The sequence below is a fragment of the Colias croceus genome, chromosome 6, assembly GCF_905220415.1.
Source record: "Colias croceus chromosome 6, ilColCroc2.1".
In the NCBI taxonomy this organism is placed as follows: Eukaryota; Metazoa; Arthropoda; class Insecta; order Lepidoptera; family Pieridae; genus Colias; species Colias croceus.
This window is the reverse complement of record NC_059542.1, coordinates 4,784,330-4,807,310: the sequence shown is the minus strand read 5'-3', so window position 1 is coordinate 4,807,310 and position 22,981 is coordinate 4,784,330. Positions and strand designations below refer to the sequence as shown.

The 22,981-nt window shown below is 32.9% G+C and overlaps 2 protein-coding genes across 2 annotated transcripts; both read left to right on the top strand.

Annotated features, from left to right (window-relative positions):
- Positions 1 to 351: 351 nt before the first annotated feature.
- LOC123692847 lies at positions 352 to 5,191 on the top strand. The gene is made up of 5 exons (XM_045637644.1): positions 352 to 849; positions 1,624 to 1,762; positions 2,795 to 2,934; positions 3,638 to 3,757; positions 4,729 to 5,191. The coding sequence occupies exons 1-5, from the start codon at positions 711 to 713 to the stop codon at positions 5,172 to 5,174; spliced, it is 984 nt and encodes a 327-aa protein (XP_045493600.1). The 5' UTR covers positions 352 to 710; the 3' UTR covers positions 5,175 to 5,191.
- A 1,286-nt stretch (positions 5,192 to 6,477) lies between these two features.
- On the top strand, positions 6,478 to 11,085 carry LOC123692643. The gene is made up of 3 exons (XM_045637411.1): positions 6,478 to 7,453; positions 7,748 to 7,795; positions 8,390 to 11,085. The coding sequence occupies exons 1-3, from the start codon at positions 7,363 to 7,365 to the stop codon at positions 11,083 to 11,085; spliced, it is 2,835 nt and encodes a 944-aa protein (XP_045493367.1). The 5' UTR covers positions 6,478 to 7,362.
- Positions 11,086 to 22,981: the final 11,896 nt, after the last annotated feature.

Here is a 22,981-nt window from a genome sequence, read left to right as displayed (position 1 = left end):
ATGGAGCGAACAGGTTGATGTATCCCATATAAGGGGTGATCCTAATACGACAAAACATTAATAAATTGAAACAATACAGTTCCATTGTACTGTTTATGATAATAATATTCTTTTTGCAGTCACATAACGGGCGACTGCATAACTACTGACGTGCACATAAATATTTCATACATTTGAAACGAGGTTGTCGGTAACAAAATATTTGCGCTGACATAGAAATTCATATTATCTCGGTTCATCAATTCTTTTGTGCATATACGATGAGGTCGCTAAGATCGTGCCCTCGTTGTCACTTATCGGCCTGTTTCCGAGTAACTAACAATGCATATTCAATTCGTACATGACTTTCCTTCGGCTTGGCTATCGGAGTGTCAGTGGAAGTGCGGGCCGATGATTTGGGATGGCAGATTCGAATTCAAAACGCCCTGTAGTTATGTTTCGAAGGAAGCGCCTCAACGTCCGGCCGCGTGGATGTAGCGTGATGCTCTTTTTCCTTTTCGGTTCATTTTTTGTTTATCTCATTTATTTATTCCAATGTAATCTCTTCCAGCTCGTTTTTTATTCAGTCGACCTTCAGTGTTACCTGTGCGGAGACGCCAGAGCGGGAACGTTCCGTTTTCTATAGGATTATTGGCGCGATTACAATTTTTAAGTATCGTTCTGGTTTCTTTATCGCGCCTTGATGTGAGTGCTTGTGGTTCAGTGCGTTGATGATGGAAATTCAGCAATATTTGTTGCTTCTGTCTCGGACTTCGTTAAGTGATCTTTCGTATCTATCAATGGAACCTCCTCACTCCCCGAAATTTAATGTTCCTCTATGGCAGCCTTGGACTGCTCCTTCACAAAAAGGTACTTTTCATAATGTTTTTGCGTTATGGAATAAATTGATTTTTTTGTTGTTGACAAAATATTGTATGAGTTGGTTCAGAAAAAATTTAATTATTGATTTTAGGATTGATAATTTGCGTTTAAATACATATATGTTTTTGCTTATTCTCTTATTCGGAATGAAAGTTTTAATATTTTCATTTTTAATACTTATGTTATTTTCTTAAATATTATGTTGTATTTTTTAATAATTAATATTTCGTACAGTTTACCTAACATTGAATTTAATGTTCACCAAGTGTTTTGTTTACTTACAAATGTTTGATAATATCACTTTGTTTTTTCAAGAATTCTTTCATACCATATTGCGAATAGGTACATACAATAATTATTAATCTACTTACACGCATGTTTACTTGATGTTTTATATTCGTGCTAAATATTTACGCTATTGAGGTTATCAGCCATATTATATGTGTGAACAGTGTTTATATATTTGAATATAATAATTAACAATAGCTCTACCTTATACATATACTTACCTACGAAATATTTAACGTTTGTTATTTTTTATTATTCACAAATTATGCATAAAATTAAAGTTGCAGTACCTACATATAATTTAATCACATTTTAGTATGGTATTAATAATAATTTATTGAAATTGAATAAAAACTCTTATTTCTTTATCTTCGTTTTAATTATTAGGACTTAGTTACTTAGTCAAAGCGTATTTTACGATTCCTACTTAGTTGGATATCTATCTAGATTAGTAAATAAATTATATTGTTACAGAGACACCAAGCACAGCGTCTAGTGGTGAATCGGAAGGGGACAGGACCCTTTCGCCAGAGACGCCCAGGAGTCAGGCTAAAGAGCTCACGGGCAAGTGGCGCAGGGAGCGGCGTACGCGCCTGCCGGAATATAGACCTAGGTACTTTGTAGTTAGAGTTGTAATTTGTGTAGCACAGACGATACGGAATAGGATCTTATCGTCTGAGAAGCGCAGGAGTCAGGCCATGAACTCATGAAAGGGAATATTAGGTATATTGAAAAATTACAACCGGTGCGAACAGCTTGTTGATTATAATATGTATAATTGTATTTTATTAAAATATTTAGATTACGAGTTATGTTCTACTGGTGTTATGTCGGTAGTTTCACTCCAGTTACCTGAAACTTGAATAACTTCTATTTAGAGAAATAAGTAAATGTAAAATCAATTTAATAATTCATACGATGAAAATGCTCTTGTCTTTTTTAATTTCAATAAAACCAAATAGATTAATTAGGTTACAGTATAATATGTCACTTTTTTATAATCTATCACGGTTATATTAGTAATTACAATTCTTCCATTAGGTATATTGATTTAAAATTTTGATACGATGCATCATCTATAAAATACATAATCGAATAGCTGATAATAATTAATTATACTCTCGAATAGCCGGTTGAAGTAACGCACTGTCATGCTACAGGAGCGTCTTCTTATAGCATTTATTATTTCCTAGAAGAAAGATTTTAAAAATTCATATGCTTACATACAATTTAATACTATTTCCTTGACTCTTCTTAAGAGGAGGCTCGCTAAATGTTATGTGAATTTGCATTAATATACTAAACAGTCACCCATACATTCAAAATGGAACTTTAGTATATGATTTATTGGGTCTTTTTCTTTCCATGTACACGACAGTTAGGTAATTGTAACATATTTTGCTCGATTCATTTTTTATTAAAAAATTATGCCTTTTATTGCCATCCATCATCGTATATAATAATTAATAGTTAGGTTGGTAATACTCTATAATATAATTATGGCTCTTTTAGAAATAAAGATAGAAACATGTTCAAGTAACAACACAATCAATTGGACTGAAAACTACTTGTACCAAGTTAAGTAAACAGCTGTTCGACTTCTTCTGTCAACAGAAATTAAACATATACTTCCATAAACTTCCAGAGACAATTGCAAGATGGCGCTACGCTCGCAATCCTTCAACGAGAAGCGAACAGCGCCTGCGATCGCGCGCGCGCACACGCACAGCGATGGAGAGTTTTCTGATGAAGCAGAGGATACTAATGTAGCTGTTAATGGAAAAGGTGGGTTTTGAATTGTGTAACGGTGCATTTACATCAAACGAACATAGCGCAAGAGATAGATCTAGAGCAAGAGCATTATTTTGTGATTTTTAGAGTACCTAAACGAAAACTCTTATTCAGAGTTGTTTAGTATTAGAACATTGCGTAGATTATTTTTGAGCGCACTAGTTAGGAACAACGAAAAAATGCTCTACGCCTGTTTACACTATTATGTAACTTGACATAATGTACAACAACAACAGTAATGTGAGGAGTGTGGAATTGTGTCTTTATGATTTTGTTATAGTTTATCACTATTTGTAACAGTTACCTATTCTACCATTCAATGCCTCAATGGATAAGGCAAGGTTAAGTAAATATGTACAAAACATGGTGTTTTTGTCACTTGATAATTGTTACGTAAATTACTCTGATTATGAATATTCAGTTCCAAGTCCACTTATAAGCTGCCAACTTCAAGGACATTTAAGTCGAAATACACAAAAAAAATGATATAGCAAAAAAACTAACTACATTACAATAGCACTACAACCTTATGTTCCTTCTAAACTTTGTACTAACACAAACCACAACTGTACTCTATGTAAATTACAATACTTCTTTTATTAAAATGTAAACTACAAAGAGGGAAAAAAAATATATATATATATCTCTACAGCCTTCTAATAACATACTATAAAACCTTTCTTTCTTTTTATTCCAGCACCGCCAGAATACCCAGTACGGGGCGAAGCACCCATCGACATGCGGCTCCGAACTCGGCCCGCGCCGCCGCCGCCCTACACACGCCCTAGTGTTATTAAGACTAGTGACCCGCCCCCTGGTAAATATGGACTTTTTTTTTAAATAAAATAAAAATTAATTAAGGTTACTCTCTAACAAGTGATAACAACTGCGTTAAAAACAACCGACTTCAAACTTGCACTTGCAAAATTTACAAATACCTACAGACAAAAATGCTCATAAAATAAAAACTACTGGGCCTATCCGAATCAAATTTTTATGGGACCAATTCGACACCATTCCGCATCGAACAAAAACCTCGGTTCAGAAACCTCGGAGTAATCGGTGTATCATACATAAAAAAAAACATACCGGCCGAATTGATAACCTCCTCCTTTTTTTGAAGTCGGTTAAAAAAGATATAATAAAATTTAAGAAATTTTTAATTTTTCAAAATGTCAAGATAATTCGATAGAGATATTAAAAAAAAACTTCGTTAAAAGTTTTATTTGATGGTAGGAGTTAGGCTGTTTTTATTATGGAAAATCGATTAGATTTTGTAAAAGTTATAGGGTGTAGAATCGTCTGTCTTCAGTAATTTAACATTAAATCTCATTCGGTAAAACCATACATACATAGGTAATTGTATTATAATTATAACCTACTGTTGAATCAATTAAGATTTTTTTATATGTAAATAGACATTATGTATTATTAATTTATAGACATGAGAAGGAAATGGAAAACGACACCTAAAGAGGGTGAAATAATTTATGCATAATAGAAAACTAATTTATTGTTCGTGTTTCCTATGAGACTTATTATGTACAATGGAATGGATTAAACCAAATCATATTGTATCTATCCTTTTTATTTACATAACGAAAGTTTTTGATTATCATCACTTTATTGTGATAACAATGATACTAAATTATTTTATGTTCTGCTAGTTTCAGTAAAGGATTAATTCTGCTATTAATTTATTGTAATATTTATGCTTACCCTTATACTTTAAGAGCCTTAAACATCTCAGTTCAAACAACCAAAACTAACACGTTTCTCTGCCAACAGATTCCCTATCAATGTGCGACACAGTCATCGAGGAGCACTTCAGACGTTCCCTCGGCGACAACTACATGAATCTCTTCAAGAAGAACACAGAAGCCGTCCAACCGGGCCCCAAACCGAACACAAAAGACAGAGCCAGCAGTCCCATTCTATTCAAAACGGAAGAACCTCCAAAACCAACGAAAATCATCGCCATGGAAGTGGACGACCCCAGTCTCTCAGTAGACGACCATTTCGCCAAAGCCCTCGGCGACACCTGGAAGAAAATTCAAACCTCAAGATTAAAAGACAACGACAAAGCACAAACCTCTAACAAAGGCGTCGACGATCACTTCACCAAAGCGCTCGGAGACACTTGGAAGAAAATTTCAACAAAACATGATCTCGAACAAGAGAAGCCAAAAGATCAAACGGCGAAAATTATCACAAGGAGCGGTGTTGTAATATAAATGTAATTGATCATCAAGTGGTTTATTTTATTGCCTTGTAAAATTTACGAGGTTTTCACGAGAACGCGCGGTAAATTATTAGCGTTCGACTGTGGCGCCATCTTGTTTAAATGGCGGACATCTATCCATGACACTTCTGTTACCTATTTCTTTTTAGTTTGTATTTTGTGATTAAATTGTTTTGACTGATTTAAATTACAATTTAAATGTACGGTATTTGATGGTACTACATTTTTGGGAAATTAATAAGAAGTCATGATCTATTCGATATACTAGATACTATCATGGACGAATATAATCTATGATACTATTAAGCTAGTAGTAGAGTCATGAATACAAAATGTTGTTTCATTAATGTCTTCTTTCATTTCGATAATTAAACTTAATGCTTAAATTGTATTCTTTAAAAACATGTTAGATGCATTTTTATGAAAATCTTGCTACAAGCCAGTATCTTCAATGATTAATCTATATTTGCTTTTAATTTTTTGGCGTTTATTATAAGTCATTGTAATAAAACACGATTTAGATCGCTTGAAACGATTTGATAATTATAAAAACTCGTCGGTTAGGGGTCGCTATGTTGTAGTCAATTTTTAGTCACCATTTTACACGTTGTAAATTATTACCTCAGTATATGCGCTTTGCACAATTCACGTAAGTTAACTGTAGTTTTAAGTATTGTACATAATATAATAATAAAAATTAAATACTATAATATGTATAAGTAAGTAAGACGATTCTAATGTTGTATAATTTTATTGTATGTAAAATGTTCCTTTCAAAATGTATTTAATGTAAGATTTTAAATAATATGTTGTCTTTGTTATTAAAATTGTGTATGATTTAGGCTGGGTCTGATTACAGAGTAGCTAAGAAAGCTGGCAACCATTTTATTTTTCTTAATAAGTTTTTTGATTGTATGTATGATATTCGAAATAAGGTTTATTTGTAAATAATGTTTTCCTATTTATGCACTTTATTTAATGGTTAAGATGTCAAAGAATAAAACACACAACTTAACTGGTAGTTTTATTTAACATATTACATAAGTTACTACTTACTGGCTTACACTAGTGGAGACTTTATTTCAGGGTAAAAGAAACATTTATAGATATGCATTCATCTCAAAATGAAAAATTTAAATACAACACACAACTTAATTAACTGGTAGTTGATAAGTCGTAACTGAGTTTAATGATTGTTCAAATAGATTTAAACCATTGGAATATAAATTAATAAAGATATAGTTAACTAGTTAGAAGAGGTTAGTTTTCATTTAGGTAACTTGCCAATTTGGACGTATTTATGCGAAAAGGGACCAACCCACAATCTTTGTGAAATTGAGTTAAGTGCACAGCTAGGGTTTTAAAAAGGTATTCTACCGTCCCAAAAAATTTGGTAGCTGTCCGACAACTAGAAATTAGTTTTTTTAACTGTCAATTACGGAACCAACCCAATTTTGTCAACTTTCAAATAACAGAAAAGAACCATGTGGAGTGGTTCTTCTAGTTCGTCTATTTTTAAACGTTAAAAGTACCCATGCTACTTGGTTCCTTTAAGTCCCCTATGTAATCCTTACCATTTCCATAATGCAAACTAGAACCAAAGTTATGTGGTTCTATTTATCACAAAAAGTATTATAATTTTTCAAGTTATAAGGAACCAACTAACTTTGGTTCTTGTTTGTATAGTGAAATTTCACGATTTGAAAGTTACCAAATGGCATAGTTCTATTTAGTTTTTAATTTCAATAGTATTAAGTGAAAAATGAAAAGATCTATACCAATGTTAACATTTATATTCTATGATTGCCCATATTAAAACGTGATTCTATGCAAGACTTTGTTCGTTATTCAGAATAGCGACATCTTTTGGTAATTAATCCAAGTAATGGTAATTTATATTCAATTTTATGTCAGTTCCTATACAAATGCGAGAGAGGGAGCAGATATCACAAGAAATATTTTATAATAGATTTATTAATGTCTTAATTAATATACATAATAAAATAAGGAATAATATTTGAAGAAAATAAAATTATTTGTACGGAATCCTTAGTGTCGCGAGTCCGATTCGCACTTAACGGATTTTTTTATAACATCTGTCATTCCTAGTAGTCTTGGCAACACTTGCATTGCGTTTGCGACTTTCTTAGTGGAACGTTCGTTTGAATTAATAATAAAAAATGCGTAGAAACGTGAGTGCTAGAACCAAGGCTATGTTAAGTGCCTGTTTGATACAAATTTCAGAAGATGAAAATGAAGACTACAGTAATGGTAAGTAATTCGAAAAAAAAAAACAACTGAAATTAATGTTAACTATACTTAACCTAAAATCTGTCTATTTTATGTTTTATCATGAAATCTTATTATGATTTTTATGATAAATCAAGTGACGATCGTGGTTTTTAATTAAAGTCTTTCCGCGATTTTAAGGAGGTTTCGTATAATAATAGAAAAAAGACCACTTAGGAGAGTAAAACTTTATTTAGATTTTGCTCGATCTATTTATTGTAGTTACCACGTAATAATTATTTATTACTTTTATATTTTATTTTTTTTATGTTGCAGAAGTTATAGAAGGTACTCCAGTAAGCAGCCCTTCGAAGGTGAAAAAAGGTACCTACTTACTTATTAATTTTATGTCTAAAGCACTTCGAATGTTGTGATCCAAACTCTTATTATACTGTTACCGAATAATTATTATTATTGTCAGTGATCGGAAATTCTAATATCAGAAAGATAAGGACTTTTTTCAAATGATGATAAATTTTTCCTGATTTTTATTAATAATGACGAAAATATGTTATTCGTAAATAAACGCATGAATTTCCTATCATTGCATAGGATAATGTTTTTTGATGTTTTGTGTGCAATAATTTTGCTTTATATTATGTCTGGTGTGTTTGTTTCGTTACGTTGATACCGTTAGGGTCCATCCATATTTACGTCACATGTTAATGGGGTGAGGTGGGAGGTGCCTTTAATATATATATATATATATATATATATATATATATATATATATTAGTACCTCGTTATACTCTTTTATTTGATTTAATGTTGATTTTATTAAATATTATTAATTAATAAAAATAAGAACCAAGATTGGACAATTTAAAAGTTTTGAACTTTATGTGATGTAATTGGATGGCCCCTTACAACAGCTTTGTTTAAAAAAGTCAGAAGATAAAATTTTTGTATCTTCTACAGCTTTGCCCGTTGCTGATGACAAACCGCTTCTAACTGAGAAAGCATGCTTATTTCAAGCTTTAACTAACAACCAAACTAACAATAAAGAAGAGTATGGTGGAAAAAGCGTCGAAGCTCTCCCATATTCCCTCTTAACGACAAGACAATCTACTTCACAAGCATTAGGATTTGAATTCAAAGCTTTAAATGAACAAACTACGAAGTATGTTGGGGAAAAGAGTTTGGATTCAACTGCATTCACTCCACTTACACCAAAGGCGCAATCGTTTGACAACAAATCACATAGACAACCGATTTCTTCATCTAATATCGATGACCCCTCACGTAAGGTCAACCCGCATGATGCGGAATATGGTGAAAAGAGCGTGGAAGCTCCCCCATATTCGCCCCTAACGCCTAGACCAACTATTTCACATGTAACGGGATTTGAATGCAATGTTCTAAATTCAAAAAGTGGTGAAGGCATCTTGGAAAAGAGTCTAGACCCTCCATTCACTCCTGACCCGCACTGTGACTTTTCTCCATTGCCACCCATGACACCAAAGACAGCTGAATTATTCAATATTCTGGCAGAATCCCTTGATAATGAAAACTTGGACCTACATGCTACCGAAAAGTCTGCACCAAATTCACCGGTTTCTTCGGACATAACATACATCAATAGCGATGACTCAGTACAGGATCCAGATTATGATTGTCATATTAGTAAAAATAGTAGTGATACTAGTGACAAAAGCTCAACGAATTCAGTATCACTAATAAGGAATTTGATAGAAGTTCATGAAATACCAACTGAAACACGGAATGAAATAGAAATTGAAAGCACCAGTGCCAGACAAATCTTGCAAGTAAGAGATACTGAACCTAACGCATCCTCGCAAGGAAGGCCAATCAGGGGTAGAAAAAGAATATTTGGTGGAACACTGAGAGAAGAAAGGAAGAAAAGAAAATATAGTAATCTTAGCTATGTGAATTATAAGAAGCAAACTATCGAACCTAAGGTTTTTATGGATTACATCTGCAATTGTGCAAAAAAATGTCAGGATAAAATAACAACGGAGACTAAACTAGAAGAATTCAATAAATTCTATTCGACTGACTCTTATCAAGCCCAAAATATGTATCTAGTATCATGCATTAAAGAAAAACCAAAGAAACGCGCATATGTTACGACTATGCAAAACACGATTGGAATGAAAAACAACAAAACATTCAGTCGGGAGTACTATTTAAAAGACATCCTTGTTTGTAAACAAATGTTCTTGAAAACTCTTCAAACATCGTCCAAACGAATAAATACAGCTCTTAGCAAAATGCGGAATAATTGCCTCAAAGATAGGCGTGGTCGAAAAGGAGGTTATAATTCTGTTTCTAAAGAAAGTGAATTGTTTCTGATAAAAATAATTAATAAACTACCAACTTACGTATCTCATTATAGACGAGCTGATAGTAACGACGCAAAGTTTCTAACATCAGACATGACTACCGCCAAAATTTATGAAATTTATAGTGAAGAAGCTAAGACAGCAGGCAAGACGTTACTTTCTTTCGCTAAATTTAGACACATTTTTGTAACAAAATTTAATCTACGCACCAAACCCCTTAAAAAAGACACTTGTAATAAATGCGACTTCTATAAAAGCAAACATAAGCATGCTTCGGAGGAAGAGAAGAATAAACTCGAAGAAGATCACCAAAATCATATTAAAAAAGCGCAATTATTGCAGCAAGAACTAAAGAATAACATGAAATTGGCAAAAGAAGATCCAACCATCGAAACTATCACTTTTGATTTGCAAAAGACGTTACCACTTCCAAGAATATCCACTAATATTATTTATTATAAAAGACAAGTCTGGGTGTACAATCTAGGCATTCACACAGGCAGTGATGGCCAGGCGTATTGTAATGTTTGGGTGGAAGGGGAGGCCGGCCGCGGTTCACAGGAAGTCGGTTCTTGTTTGATAAAACACATCACGGAAAAATTAAGAGATGGTGTTGAACATTTAATACTTTGGAGTGACTCCTGCGGCGGCCAAAATAGAAATATTAAATTGACGCTGATGCTTAAAGCATTATTAAATGACCACCCGACCCTAAAACAAATCAGCCATAGATTTTTAGAGTCCGGTCACAGTTTTTTACCAAATGACACAGATTTTGGTAGAATTGAGTGTGCCCTAAAACACCAACAAAGGCTGTATACCCCGGAAGACTACATACGCACCATGAAATCATGTAAAAAAAATAAACCGATGATTGTACAAAGACTTGACAAAAAAGACTTTTTGTCGTCACAAAATTTAGAGAAAAATACTACAAATAGGAAAAAAGCAGAAGACGGATCCAAGGTATCTTGGTTAGATACCAAAGAAATAGTTATTAAAAAGGAACAATTGCACTCAATTTTTATGAGGCGAAACCTAGACGAACCGTATATTGAAGTTAATTTAAAAAAAAACGTACGTAGTGTATCTCAACCTTTGTCTTTAAGAGATATGGATTTACTTTGGCCCACAGGGAAACCAATATCGGAGGCAAAATTAAAAGATATAAAAAGCATAATGCATCTAATACCGAGCGATGCCCAAGATTTTTATAAAAAATTAAAAAGCGACGAAATTTTTGAAGACGATATTGATGGATTTTCCGGGGCTCTTGATTTTGCAGTGGACGATGATGGTGCTGATGTTTAGTTTTATGTATGTGAATTTCTTTATAATATTTTCGTGTCAGATTACATTATTTAAACTTTTGATAATAAAAGCGTGCTAAAAGTCAAATAGTCAATTATTACAATACCTTTATCATCTTTCTGCCCTTATCTCCTATTATCTCCTTGTTTTTTCATATAACTTCACACTCAAACACATCTTTTCTTTGGCCTACCTCTTACCATCCTCTTCAACCATCAATATTCTTACCCATCACCATCATCTATCCTCATCCATGTTATCTATTATCATCCTATGTCCATACCAAGACAGACGACTTCCTTTCAATCCTTCTTTAATAAGCGCCACGTTCAAACTTCCTTTTATGTATACATTCCTTGCTTTGTCTATTCTTGTCACCCCACACATCCATATCAACATTCTCATCTCCACTAAATGCAATAAATAGCTTTTCTTCCATCTTCTGTACAGCCCAGCATACCGATCTACACGAACAACAGGTCTAATCACCATCTTTTATATTTTTTTCGTTAACTTCATAGGTATTCGTGTGTCGCAAGATGGCCCAGTGACCTGTCGCAGTTTTATCTATCCTGCGTTAGTCCGATACCTTAAGATTTTCCTTTATTATGACGATATTAAAAACCAAAATTAATTATGCAATAAAGAACCAACCCACAAATATGTATTTTTGCAAGATGGAACCGAGAGGTTTTTTAACGATTATTTTGTAACAATTTAATAAAAATCCATGCAACTGGTATCCCTAGAAAGGATTCGATATGATACACACGCCTAACAACTTTTTTCCCCCAAATTTTACAACATATAGTTTTTGCAAGCGATTTTCACAAAAACCTCATTTTCTCGAAATTGATTCGGTGTGGGTTGGTCCCTTTTCGCATAAATACGTCCATTTTAGGTCATTAACAAAGAAATAAATGTTATTTGAGTTGTAAAGCACATGATAAACACCTAACGCATCCTTTTCAAAAATTAATTACATTAGCAACAAACTGTCCCTTTGTTACCTTACAATCTATTCATTGAAATACCAAACATGACGGTCCTAATTAACAAACCTTGTAAATACCTATTCACTCATTCAACGACGAAGTACTAAAATAACACCGTTGTGGTTTACATTTTTCGCTTTGTTACAAAACGAGTTTGTGGACTTGTTTATACAAAAATTTACTCCCTTACATTAACATTATGCGTAGATGCCTTCATAAAGTTATTCATTACATTATTGTTCACTTAACACAACGATGGAAAGGAATGGAACAATACCATTTATTTATATAATGAGCTGAACTACTTACGCACATTTAAACATACAAGTGTGAGCTATATTATTACACTTTCTTCTCGATAATCCACTTACGATACTAAACTATTCTCACTTCTTCATACATATTACATTGTTTACCCGAAAACGACTATGATACCTAAGTAAGCTATAGTACATAAGAAGTAATGTTTCACAATAGCCTGAGGACGAAATGAAGACGTTTTTTAGGGAGACATTCAAAGGAAGCTAATATTTTTGATAAACAAGATTTAATTTTATTAAATCGACGAGAGTATGTAATTTCTATATAATAATACTTATGTCGTATTCCTTCACTCTGAAACTGCTGAACTGATCGTATTTGGATCACCTTAACCTTAGGTAGCAGAGGAGAGATTATAAGCTTAAGCTAAGTACCGAATTACCTATTATGCTCAAGAATTAACGAGTACGAATTCATTATAAATAATAATACGAGTAGGTATGTAACTATGTTTGTCGCATGTATCAGATTTTTACCAGAAAACCCGTGTGGTCTGACATTTAGAAATTGTTAAAATGTACAGAATTTACAGTTTGTAGTTAATGAGTAGTAGTACTTAATGGAAATTAAATAAGATGCTGTAAATTATCCCCGTCTGTAGGAATTATGTTAAAGAATGCCTTATCTACTCAATAATATTACAATAGTTAGTACTTAACTAGTAGGTATGTAAATAAAAAAAAATATTTTTTGCAATTGCCACCCACGTATTTATTACTCTTTGCCCACATTGATCCAGGATAGATCAGAAAATAATATTCTCTGTTACTGTTCTTGAAAATATAAATTACTTTGTAGCCATATAAGAATAAAAAAAATCGTTTGTCTTTATCACTTTCAAATTAACAAAATATAATTTTCCAGTTTCTAATATAAATCGTTGATTATCGTTGTCGATATATTATGTACTCGTACATTCGTTTTAGTATGAAAATGATTCAGCGAAGTTGAATAAGCTAGTCTATCAAACTAAATCAAATACTTTATCATGATTCATGTTTTGCATGTAAATGATCTCATAGCTAATATTATCAACTTGAGCGCACTTTGGGCGTCTTCTATATTCGATATTAATATTTGGGGTTTCCCTAACCTTGTAGGTAGGTAATATCATGCTCGTTCTAATTGCAACTCGTATGATTGAAGTGATTTGAACGAGATTCGATATAATGTTCTGTGGTTAAGTGGTTTTATGTTCATAAATACATACACCTAACTACTCATATTACTATAAAGATGAATTTTTTTGGATGCGTACGTATCTACATTTGAAAACGAATTTTTATCCAATTACATATAATATATTACAATATATTTATAGGTATGTGTGTGTAACACATACAGGTAAATTAGCTTGGAGAAATTTTTGCGTTTGTAGTAGTGTATGGTCAGCAAATAAAATAAAACAACATTCTATTTTTAGTTTTTATTTTATATATATATGGGATTTTAAATTAAACTATATGTGTTTCTCCTCTGAAAAAGATGAGACTTTAATTTAATATTTGCACATTTAACATACGTATAACTTTTACAAAATGAACATGATTTTACAAAATGACAATGTTACTTAAATGAAAAATTTACGAACCTGAAAAAGAAACGACATTTAAAGTTTAACTCTTTAGTTTGAGAAGTCAAAGGCTTGCCTCGACCATGTTTTAACACTGGAGCCATTTTGAATTAACAATATAAAGTTACAACACTTACACACAAATTAAACTCTTCAACAAATATTATAACAATAATAACAAATAATAACAACAATCAACAAATACAAAAGGAGATTGCCCAAGTGACTATGGCACTTGGTATCGCAATCAAACTTATTGTGTCAAGATGAAATATAGCTCAATTTAACGCTTGATGTTAGTACTTTTAGAAACGATTAAAGTTTTTATATAAATAAGCCGCAGTTCGCGACAATAAAAATAAAACAATAGTTTTATTCAACACTTCAAAAAAATACTTTATCGAGTTTAAACTAACGATGAACGTTAAGTTTTACATTTATTACATAGGTAATATTTTAATTTACAAGACAAATGTGAAAAGTAAATCGTAATAAACATTACCTATTTCAAAATAAATTACGTCGAACATTGCGTCGAACACATTCATTCAAGATTTATTTCAAATAGAAACTATGACATAAGACGCAGGACGCTTGCAAGAGAGATAGAATATATATGTGTCAAAACAAAAACTTTTACTTTTATTTCTATTTATGTGATATAATTACGACTTAATAGTGATAAATATGATCATTATAAATACAAATAGGAATTAACAATATCACGAATACGTGGCACAACTCAAATTTTACCGATACCACCCGTGGTCATCCTCCTTTATCAATTAAACTACGTACATAATAATTATAATTTTTGAATGAAATGTGTGCTTTATGTTCTAACGGTACCAAACAACTGCATTTGGCACCTGCGGACAGCGTAAACTGGTTTATTCTGGTTTTGTGCGTGTTTCCACTTTCCACTATCAAGTGACGATTTATTTATTTGTTTTGTTTCGTAATTATTATGGTCAAATATTAATTATGAAACAAATTATAATGGACACGGTATTTTATTGTTTCACGGTAGTCGCCTTGTCGTTTGCTCAAGGACGTGAAATTGAATGATATATTTTTTTTTATAAAGTCAAAACCATTTTCTTTCAAATTAAAAGTTGTTTTTATTGAAAACAAAAGTGTTGCTAGGAATAAGTATGAAATTAAATAGTAATGTTAGGATATCGAAACATTTTTGTATAGGCCAGAACGATATAGTGGAAACGCGCTCTAAGATCTGAGTAATATACACACCACTACATATGCAAAAATTTCTCCAAGCTAATTTACCTGTACCTATAAATATTTACTTAGGTACCTATTATAAAAAATAGTTCATGGGTAGGTACTTATACTAGTATTTTTTTTTTCGGTTTAGTACGGGGCAAAGATATACAGGCGATACAAACTTCTTTTAAGTTTAATTTTTCATTAATAGGTCATTACTAAATCACATCAGTACACTACAACAGAAACTACGAACACAAATATATAAGATAACATTGCTTCCTATTGTTTCCTGAATATATAAATACATAAAAGCAAGATGAAATAGCCAAAAGTGCTTATTTGGCAATTACGGCTCGCTCAAAAGGGGGCTTAATTGGATTTTGCAGCATAAGGGCGTGTGGAAGATGCAGGGGATATTCGCCGTATTATTTCAACCACCTCTGCGGTTGTGATAAGAATAATTTATTACGTAATAATTATTAAACATAAACGCTTTTACAAAGAGTTTATTCAAAGGTTTGCTGATTTTTTTTTTATAGATGTACAAGAAAGAACGCAATTAAGAAGCATGTATTTAGATTTATTTATATTATTACAAACTATCCTTTTAAACTGTAAAACGTTTATAAAAAATTAATACAAAACACACCACGAACATAACTTTTACAATTAAAATCAAATATTTATAGTTTTATCCACGATAGATTACAAACTATCCTGTGTAATCTATCGTGTGACCTCCAATTCTGAAAAAAAGAACACGAACATACCAATTTACAAACAATCAAAATCAATTATTTCCATAACATCCGATGGTAGGTATCACATAACATAACCCATTGATTGACATCTATAAATAGGTTCGTTTAAGCATCCATTGACGTAGTCTTCGTCGTGATAGAGATTTGTCTTGTTCCCAATCGCTGGACAGCCACATTCGAGCACTGAATTCGAATGGTGCTAGAGAATGAAGCACTCTATCCACACACTCGAATACAGTTGTCAAATTATGGATCATCTTCATTTTATAGCTCTTCACTCCACTTCGGCTGAAAACTGGAAATCTTCTTCATTAACGAGATATGTTATTATAGGTAAATAAAGTAGGTGTATTAGGTAGGCTGTTTTAATACTGTGATCCAATTATCGTACTTAGCATACTAAAACAATATGCTTAAAATTGAGAACCTTATTCGTTTTTGGGTTTTATTATATTTGGTACAGAATGTTGAAAATAAAAATTTACACCGGCCAACAATTTCGCATAATTACTCCGCAAATGTTCGTAAATTTAACAAGTTAAACTGTAAAATAAATACAAACTACGAAACATATAACAGTTAGTAATTCTATATGGTACATGCAGAGGTCAAACGTACAAATGGGTCACCTGAAAACTTGTAACATTCGTTAACCTCTGCGTCCGACCTCAAGTTTCCATTACAACTAATGTTTCTCCAGCCTTAACCTAAGAACTATGCGTAATTCTCAATGCTATAAGAACTATATACGTCCCTTTAGAATTTAGATAGACAAAGTATTCCGAACAATAGATTCCTTCATAGTAGGCGCAAAATACCAATCCCTAAAGCATTATTCTCTATTCTAACCTGCATTGTGTTGTCTAAACGGGACAGGTATGAAATAATGTGATTAAAGGTTATATTTAATATAACTAGATACTAATATCATATGTATTAACATGAACCTAATCTTAAGTCGGATAGCCTGGAGCATTATTATACATAACTGTTTGAAGACACGTTAATTAAGTACCTTGTAGGTACTGCACAACTATGTTATTAATACGTTGTCAAAATATTGAATTCTAGTACATTCGTGATAACAAATTGTTTCTATATTATATGAATTTAATATGTAAGAAGGTTAGTGTCTATAATATTCAAGACATAGGTAATTTTTCTTCCGATTACAAATTGGGTAGTTGCGGCAAATAATTTGATCAGTAAAATATAAGTCGGAATGTGCCTCATGCATATTGGATCAACCTGAAATTCAATTACATTATTATAGAAAAGGAAAGTACAATAACAATACTGCGCAAAACTATTCTAGCTTCTAGAGTATGTACCTAATACCATGAAGTAATATGGTCTAATCTCGATTGAACAATCGTGTCGTAGATGTAAAAACTCTGATAAGATAACAAATTTAAATAGGTATTATCCTGAATACCCGAGCTATCTACTAAAAGCTTTTATATACCAATTGATCGTCAAAGCCAATTTACTGGGAGGTAACTGATATTGACATAATAATATTCTGCTGTATTGCCTAAGCGTGATAAAATTTTATTTGAAATTAAAACTTTGTATCGATTCTGGAACGTTTCATCAATACGTTCAACGTTCCTTTTGAAACCATTCTGGTCGGCAATAATTAATTAGCTATGATATGAAAGTACGATGCTGTCATTTACCGCTCGTAAAAATAATTTAAAAGTACTTTGGTGAATAAAAGACAATTGTAAGAAATTTCAAATTAACTAATGTAACCTCACCTTTAAATTGTAACCCGCCAATCAATAATTATTAATTAGTATAATATGACAAGAATATGACCGATAGGATAGATACCTTACTTTATAATGCCAATGACAAAAATTATAATTAGTACCTAATAGATGTTATGATAGGTATGGATATTGGATAATGCTAATTTTTATTCGTAGGCGGACAAGGCAAATAATCTGATTAGCTATGATTATTATAATAACAATTTTTTATACGATATACTTTGGTATGAGTTCATCAAAAGAGAAATAACTTAACGGTGCTGTCATCGTTGTATCTAATATTATCAATCAATTTATTATTTTAAATTGTCTTCATCATTTTCAATTCCATCGAGTAAAATAATAAATTATTTAATGATAGACAATTTTATACCAAAAGGTTAAAGCTATCTACGTAATACGGTTAATTGAAAATATGGATTAGATGCAACAATAGACTTATATCACGTGAAAGCCACATCCCACTGCCACCTACGACAAATCGATGCAGCGTTGAATACAATCCCATACAAATTCGAAAAGGGCACATGTCATAGTGACCTATTGAGGACTGAAAATGATCGGCTCAGCTCGCGAGGACACGTGACTCCAATTGATTTACGTCACGGGTCTATCCGGGAGCACGAACGCTTTCATTATTTACGTACAGTCTAACCTGGCCAGCTATTGATCGCTCGCTCGTCCCCACGCCTCTGCCTCCACGCCGCTCGCTAAATAATACACACCAAATTATTATGGAACCTATTACTTCGGCTCCGATTCCTTCGGCGTTAAGAACTCGAGAGTAATCAAAAATAGATTGCATATTTGACGACACACGATTCGGAGCGATACGCCCCAACCTTTAATCGTTACACGCTCAGAATGTCTTCATTTAAAAATAATCGAAGCAATTCTCTTTATTAATTTATAGCAGAAAATTGCTTAGTTTCGTTAAAAATGCAAAAATCAACATCGTTATTAAACGAGCAAGCGGTCTCCCTGTTTTATTTTTACGGCGGGTGAAGTAATTACTGGGAAAATATATCGTTAAGTTCTTTAGAATAATTATAAAGCCTTCGCAAGTACGTAGTGTGGGATCGATTTTCTGTCAACAAGTTGAGCGAGTTAATAAATAGTCAACACTATACACAATTTAATATACACGGCAAATTCATTTTTAACGCGTGGGTTACGAAATGTTTCAATGAGTTTGCTTTTCTATTATTTTTATTTTTTTATTAAAAAGACTATAAAAATATCATACATTTTTACAGTAACTTTATAACGGTACTAAGAACTGACATGTATGTTCTAGGCAACATAATAATGAAAAACTTAATATAAGAGATAGTTATCTATAAAGTAAATATATTAAGAGACAATTTCCGGCAAAAAGTATTCAACGAAAAACGTGAAATATTTTTCCCTCCCGCGTGAAGTTTCATTTATATTTATAACTGTCGGACCGAAAAGGTGCTTCTATTACTTATTACATTTGAGATCAATGTACCTTATCAATAGGATTTAGCATGTTTTTGTACAACACCTCTTTATGTTTTATGTATGACTAGCTGTGTCCCACTGCTTTTCCGCATTGCTCCATTCATTGGTCTTAGCGTGATGATGTTATATTCCTCGATAAATGGACTATCTAACTGAGAAATAATTTTTCAAATCGGACCTGTGATTCCTGAGATAAGCGCGTTCAAACAAACTCTTCTGCTTTATAATATTAAGTATAGATAATAGGTTACTTTTATTAAAATTTATTGTAGCGTAATGTAATCTACAACCTCAACGTCGAAGGTAGAAATTAACTATAGAATAGATCACGTGTAATAAAAAATTATGAAATCATGTAGGGCTTATTAGTAACATTTAATATTTCTCATAACCCATTTACTCAGTCTCGTCGCGGCGTTCGTGCGAGTGGTCGTGTTTTCTTTGCGGGATATTCTTTTGTTTATAAACTCGGACGCGCTCGAGCGTGACGGTGCACAGCGCACGGCGCCAGCATGTCGCAGGCGGAGAGTGTGTGTGTAAGTGAAGAGACGGTTTCGAGGAAAGACTTTATTGATGGTAATGATAGTGATATTTTGCCGGAAGAAAGTATGGAGACTGCTATAGAATTTTATAAGAAATCTGATGATATCGAAGATGATGGTGTTATGGGAGTTCGACGAGAGAGGAAAAGGGAGAGAGAAAAGGATGAGAATGAGTGGCAAGTTGTAAAAGGGAAGGAAAAAAAGCAGAGAAATACCAATAATGAGAAAATTGAAGTCTATGTATCCCACCCTGATAAAATGCCGAAGCAATTCGAACTGGCTAAGTTGTTTAAAGAGCTGAATATATCTAATGTATCAAGAATCAAATATCTGAATCCGTATCGCATTCGCATTGAATTTACCGAACATTCCCATGCTGATAAAATATTATCATCAACGTATCTACAAGAAAAGGGCTTTAAAGTACAACAGGCCATGGAAGTAAGCTATACATATGGAGTGATACGAAATGTTGAATTGAAGCTAAATGACGAAGAAATAAAGAGTCGAGTACAATGTGATTATCCAGCCCAGCTAGTGTCTGTTCAGAGATGTAAGCGGAGAGAAGGAGACAATTGGGAACTCAGCGAGACCATTCGTTTGTGTTTTAAAGGATCGTATAGACCTCCCTGCGTTTATGTAGACGGTTTGAGGGTAGATGTAGAAAAATATGTACACTCGGTTTCACAGTGCCGAAAGTGTTGGAGACTAGGTCACACGATTAAAAGATGCCCGTCTTCGAAATTAGTGTGCCCTAAATGCGGTGGGTATCACGCCAATTGCGATACAACGGAGTTCAAATGCATTAATTGCGGTGGTAAGCATATGGCGCTTTCTAAAACTTGTCCGATGTATATTAAAGAACATAAGATACGTGACATAATGGCAGATTTTAGTTGCACCTACAGAAAAGCTCTCACGCTTTACGTTGCGCCCGAAACAGTGATTGAACCCCCAAAAGAATCTGAAGATCCTCCACCTGATTTAAATTCTAATATATTTTCAACGCCGATTAAAGTCTCCGACAATACTCCTTCTTATGCCGATATTGTTAAAACAAAAGTTGAAATTCACGAACAAAAACAAGAGAAAGTTATACCTAAAAAGAGAAGAACAAAAACCAGAAATAATTTTCAAAAGAATTCGGTATTGGATTGGGATTTTTCATCATCGGCATCGGAACAAGAGATTAAGGACGAAAAACCAGACGATCAGGCGGCATCTAGTAATGGAATTAGCTTTAGCGAGTTGTTATTGAAACTGAAAGATATAGTATTTTTGAGTAAACTTAATTGGCAAGCTAAAGTAAGTAAATTGATAAAAACATGCATTGAATGGATTATACTTTTGATGGTAGAGAATGTATCAGATTGGCCGTTAGTTAAGAACATTGTAGATAGTGTATTTAAGTTTAGCAATGGATAAAAACTGTAATTTAAAATTAAACGTTATTCAATGGAATTGTCAAAGCTTAAAACCTAAGATTGTTCTATTAGAAAGTTTGCTTACACAAGAAAACATACATATTGCAGTAATAAATGAAACGTGGTTGGAGCCAGATGAAGTGATTCATATTAAAGATTACAGTATATTTCGTCGTGATCGAAGTGATGGTTATGGGGGGGTAGCCATTCTGACTCATAAGTCGATTAAGGCAAGCGTAAGGCCTACTTCTATTTCTAATGAAGGTATTCAAATTTTACAAGTAAGTCTTTTTAACTGTTCATTTTTGAAAAATATCGTGTCGGTGTACTGTCCTTCATCTGTAAATACCGATTTACATGATTGGATGGAATTGTTTTCACGGGAAGAAAGTAATGCACTCATTTTGGGTGACATGAATGGACATCATAGTACTTGGTCTTATAAAACTGATCGTAGAGGTAATAACATTTTTGACGCATGTTGTGAAAAAAATCTTGTAACGTTAAATGATGGTAGACCGACTCGTTTCAGAATGGTCGATGGCTATTTGCAGCAATCATCTCCAGATTTGACCTTGTCGACGTCGGATATTGCAATGCATTTCACATGGAACGTTCTCAATGAATCTTTAGGTAGTGATCATTTTATAATTAAACTCTCCTCTGGCTTCGTAAATTATGCATTCAATAATATTTATCGCAGAAATTATAAAAAAGCTGACTGGCCTATGTATAAAAATTGTCTAAAGGACTTATTTGGTGAGTTCAAATTTACAAATAGCTTACAAAATGATTACAACAATTTTGTAAATTTTATTGATATATCAGCTGATCTTCATATTCCAAATTATAAAATTAATTTAGATCCAAGCCGCAATTTTAAACCCAAACCTTACTGGAATACCACATTATCTAAGGCAGTGGCAGGACGCCGTTTAGCATTGGGATGTTTTCGTAGAAATCCTACTCCCCTTAATTTTGATAAATACAAAAATGCTGTTGCAGTAAGTCAAAAGCTTATACGCCAAGCAAAATGTGAGTCGTGGCAAAAATTTTGTTCTGATTTAAGTAGTAATATAAGTTCAACTGAAATGTGGCAAAGAATGAGATGGCTTAAAGGCTTTCGTAGACCAACAACATATGTGGACCGGAAAACAGCTGATACCTTATTAAACAATCTATGTCCTGATTATGTCAGTAACTTGAAACCAGATTTTTACTCATCGAATTCACATATTGAAACTCCCTTAACGATACAGGAACTTGAAAATGCGATTAAATCTAAAGATAGTTGTCCGGGTAACGATGGAATATCCTATTCCATGGTCAAAAATCTCCCTGATAACGGGAAAGTTATATTGCTTGAACTCTTTAATCGCTTTTTTTGTGAAGGTTTTGTTCCGTCACAATGGCATAATATTAATATCTTTCCTATACCGAAAGTCCAAAAGAACTCCAACTCCGAAGCTACAGTAAGACCGATTTCTCTTATATCCTGCCTGTGCAAACTTTTTCACTGTATCTTGAAGAATAGGCTCGAGTGGTATCTTGAATACCATTCCATGTTTAATGATAGTGTAGTTGGTTTTAGGAGGACGAAATCTTGTTTAGATAGTCTTTCTAATTTAACCACCCAAATTCAGATAGGTTTGTCGAAGGGTTCCGTAACCATTGCCTGTTTCATTGATATTGAAAATGCATACAATAACGTGGATATTACATCTCTCTTAAGAATTCTTGATGAAAACGTAAAAGCTGGAACTAAAATATGTAATTACTTATGGAACTTTTTG

Bases quoted from the DNA above. Each gene is read 5' to 3' on its own strand.
- LOC123692847 (XM_045637644.1), top strand. From the start codon at position 711: ATGATGGAAATTCAGCAATATTTGTTGCTTCTGTCTCGGACTTCGTTA. The intron at 1,763-2,794 runs GTACTTTGTAGT...ATAAACTTCCAG, and splicing joins CTGCCGGAATATAGACCTAG to AGACAATTGCAAGATGGCGC. The intron at 3,758-4,728 runs GTAAATATGGAC...CTCTGCCAACAG, and splicing joins GACTAGTGACCCGCCCCCTG to ATTCCCTATCAATGTGCGAC.
- LOC123692643 (XM_045637411.1), top strand. From the start codon at position 7,363: ATGCGTAGAAACGTGAGTGCTAGAACCAAGGCTATGTTAAGTGCCTGT. The intron at 7,454-7,747 runs GTAAGTAATTCG...TTTATGTTGCAG, and splicing joins AAATGAAGACTACAGTAATG to AAGTTATAGAAGGTACTCCA. The intron at 7,796-8,389 runs GTACCTACTTAC...TATCTTCTACAG, and splicing joins CCCTTCGAAGGTGAAAAAAG to CTTTGCCCGTTGCTGATGAC.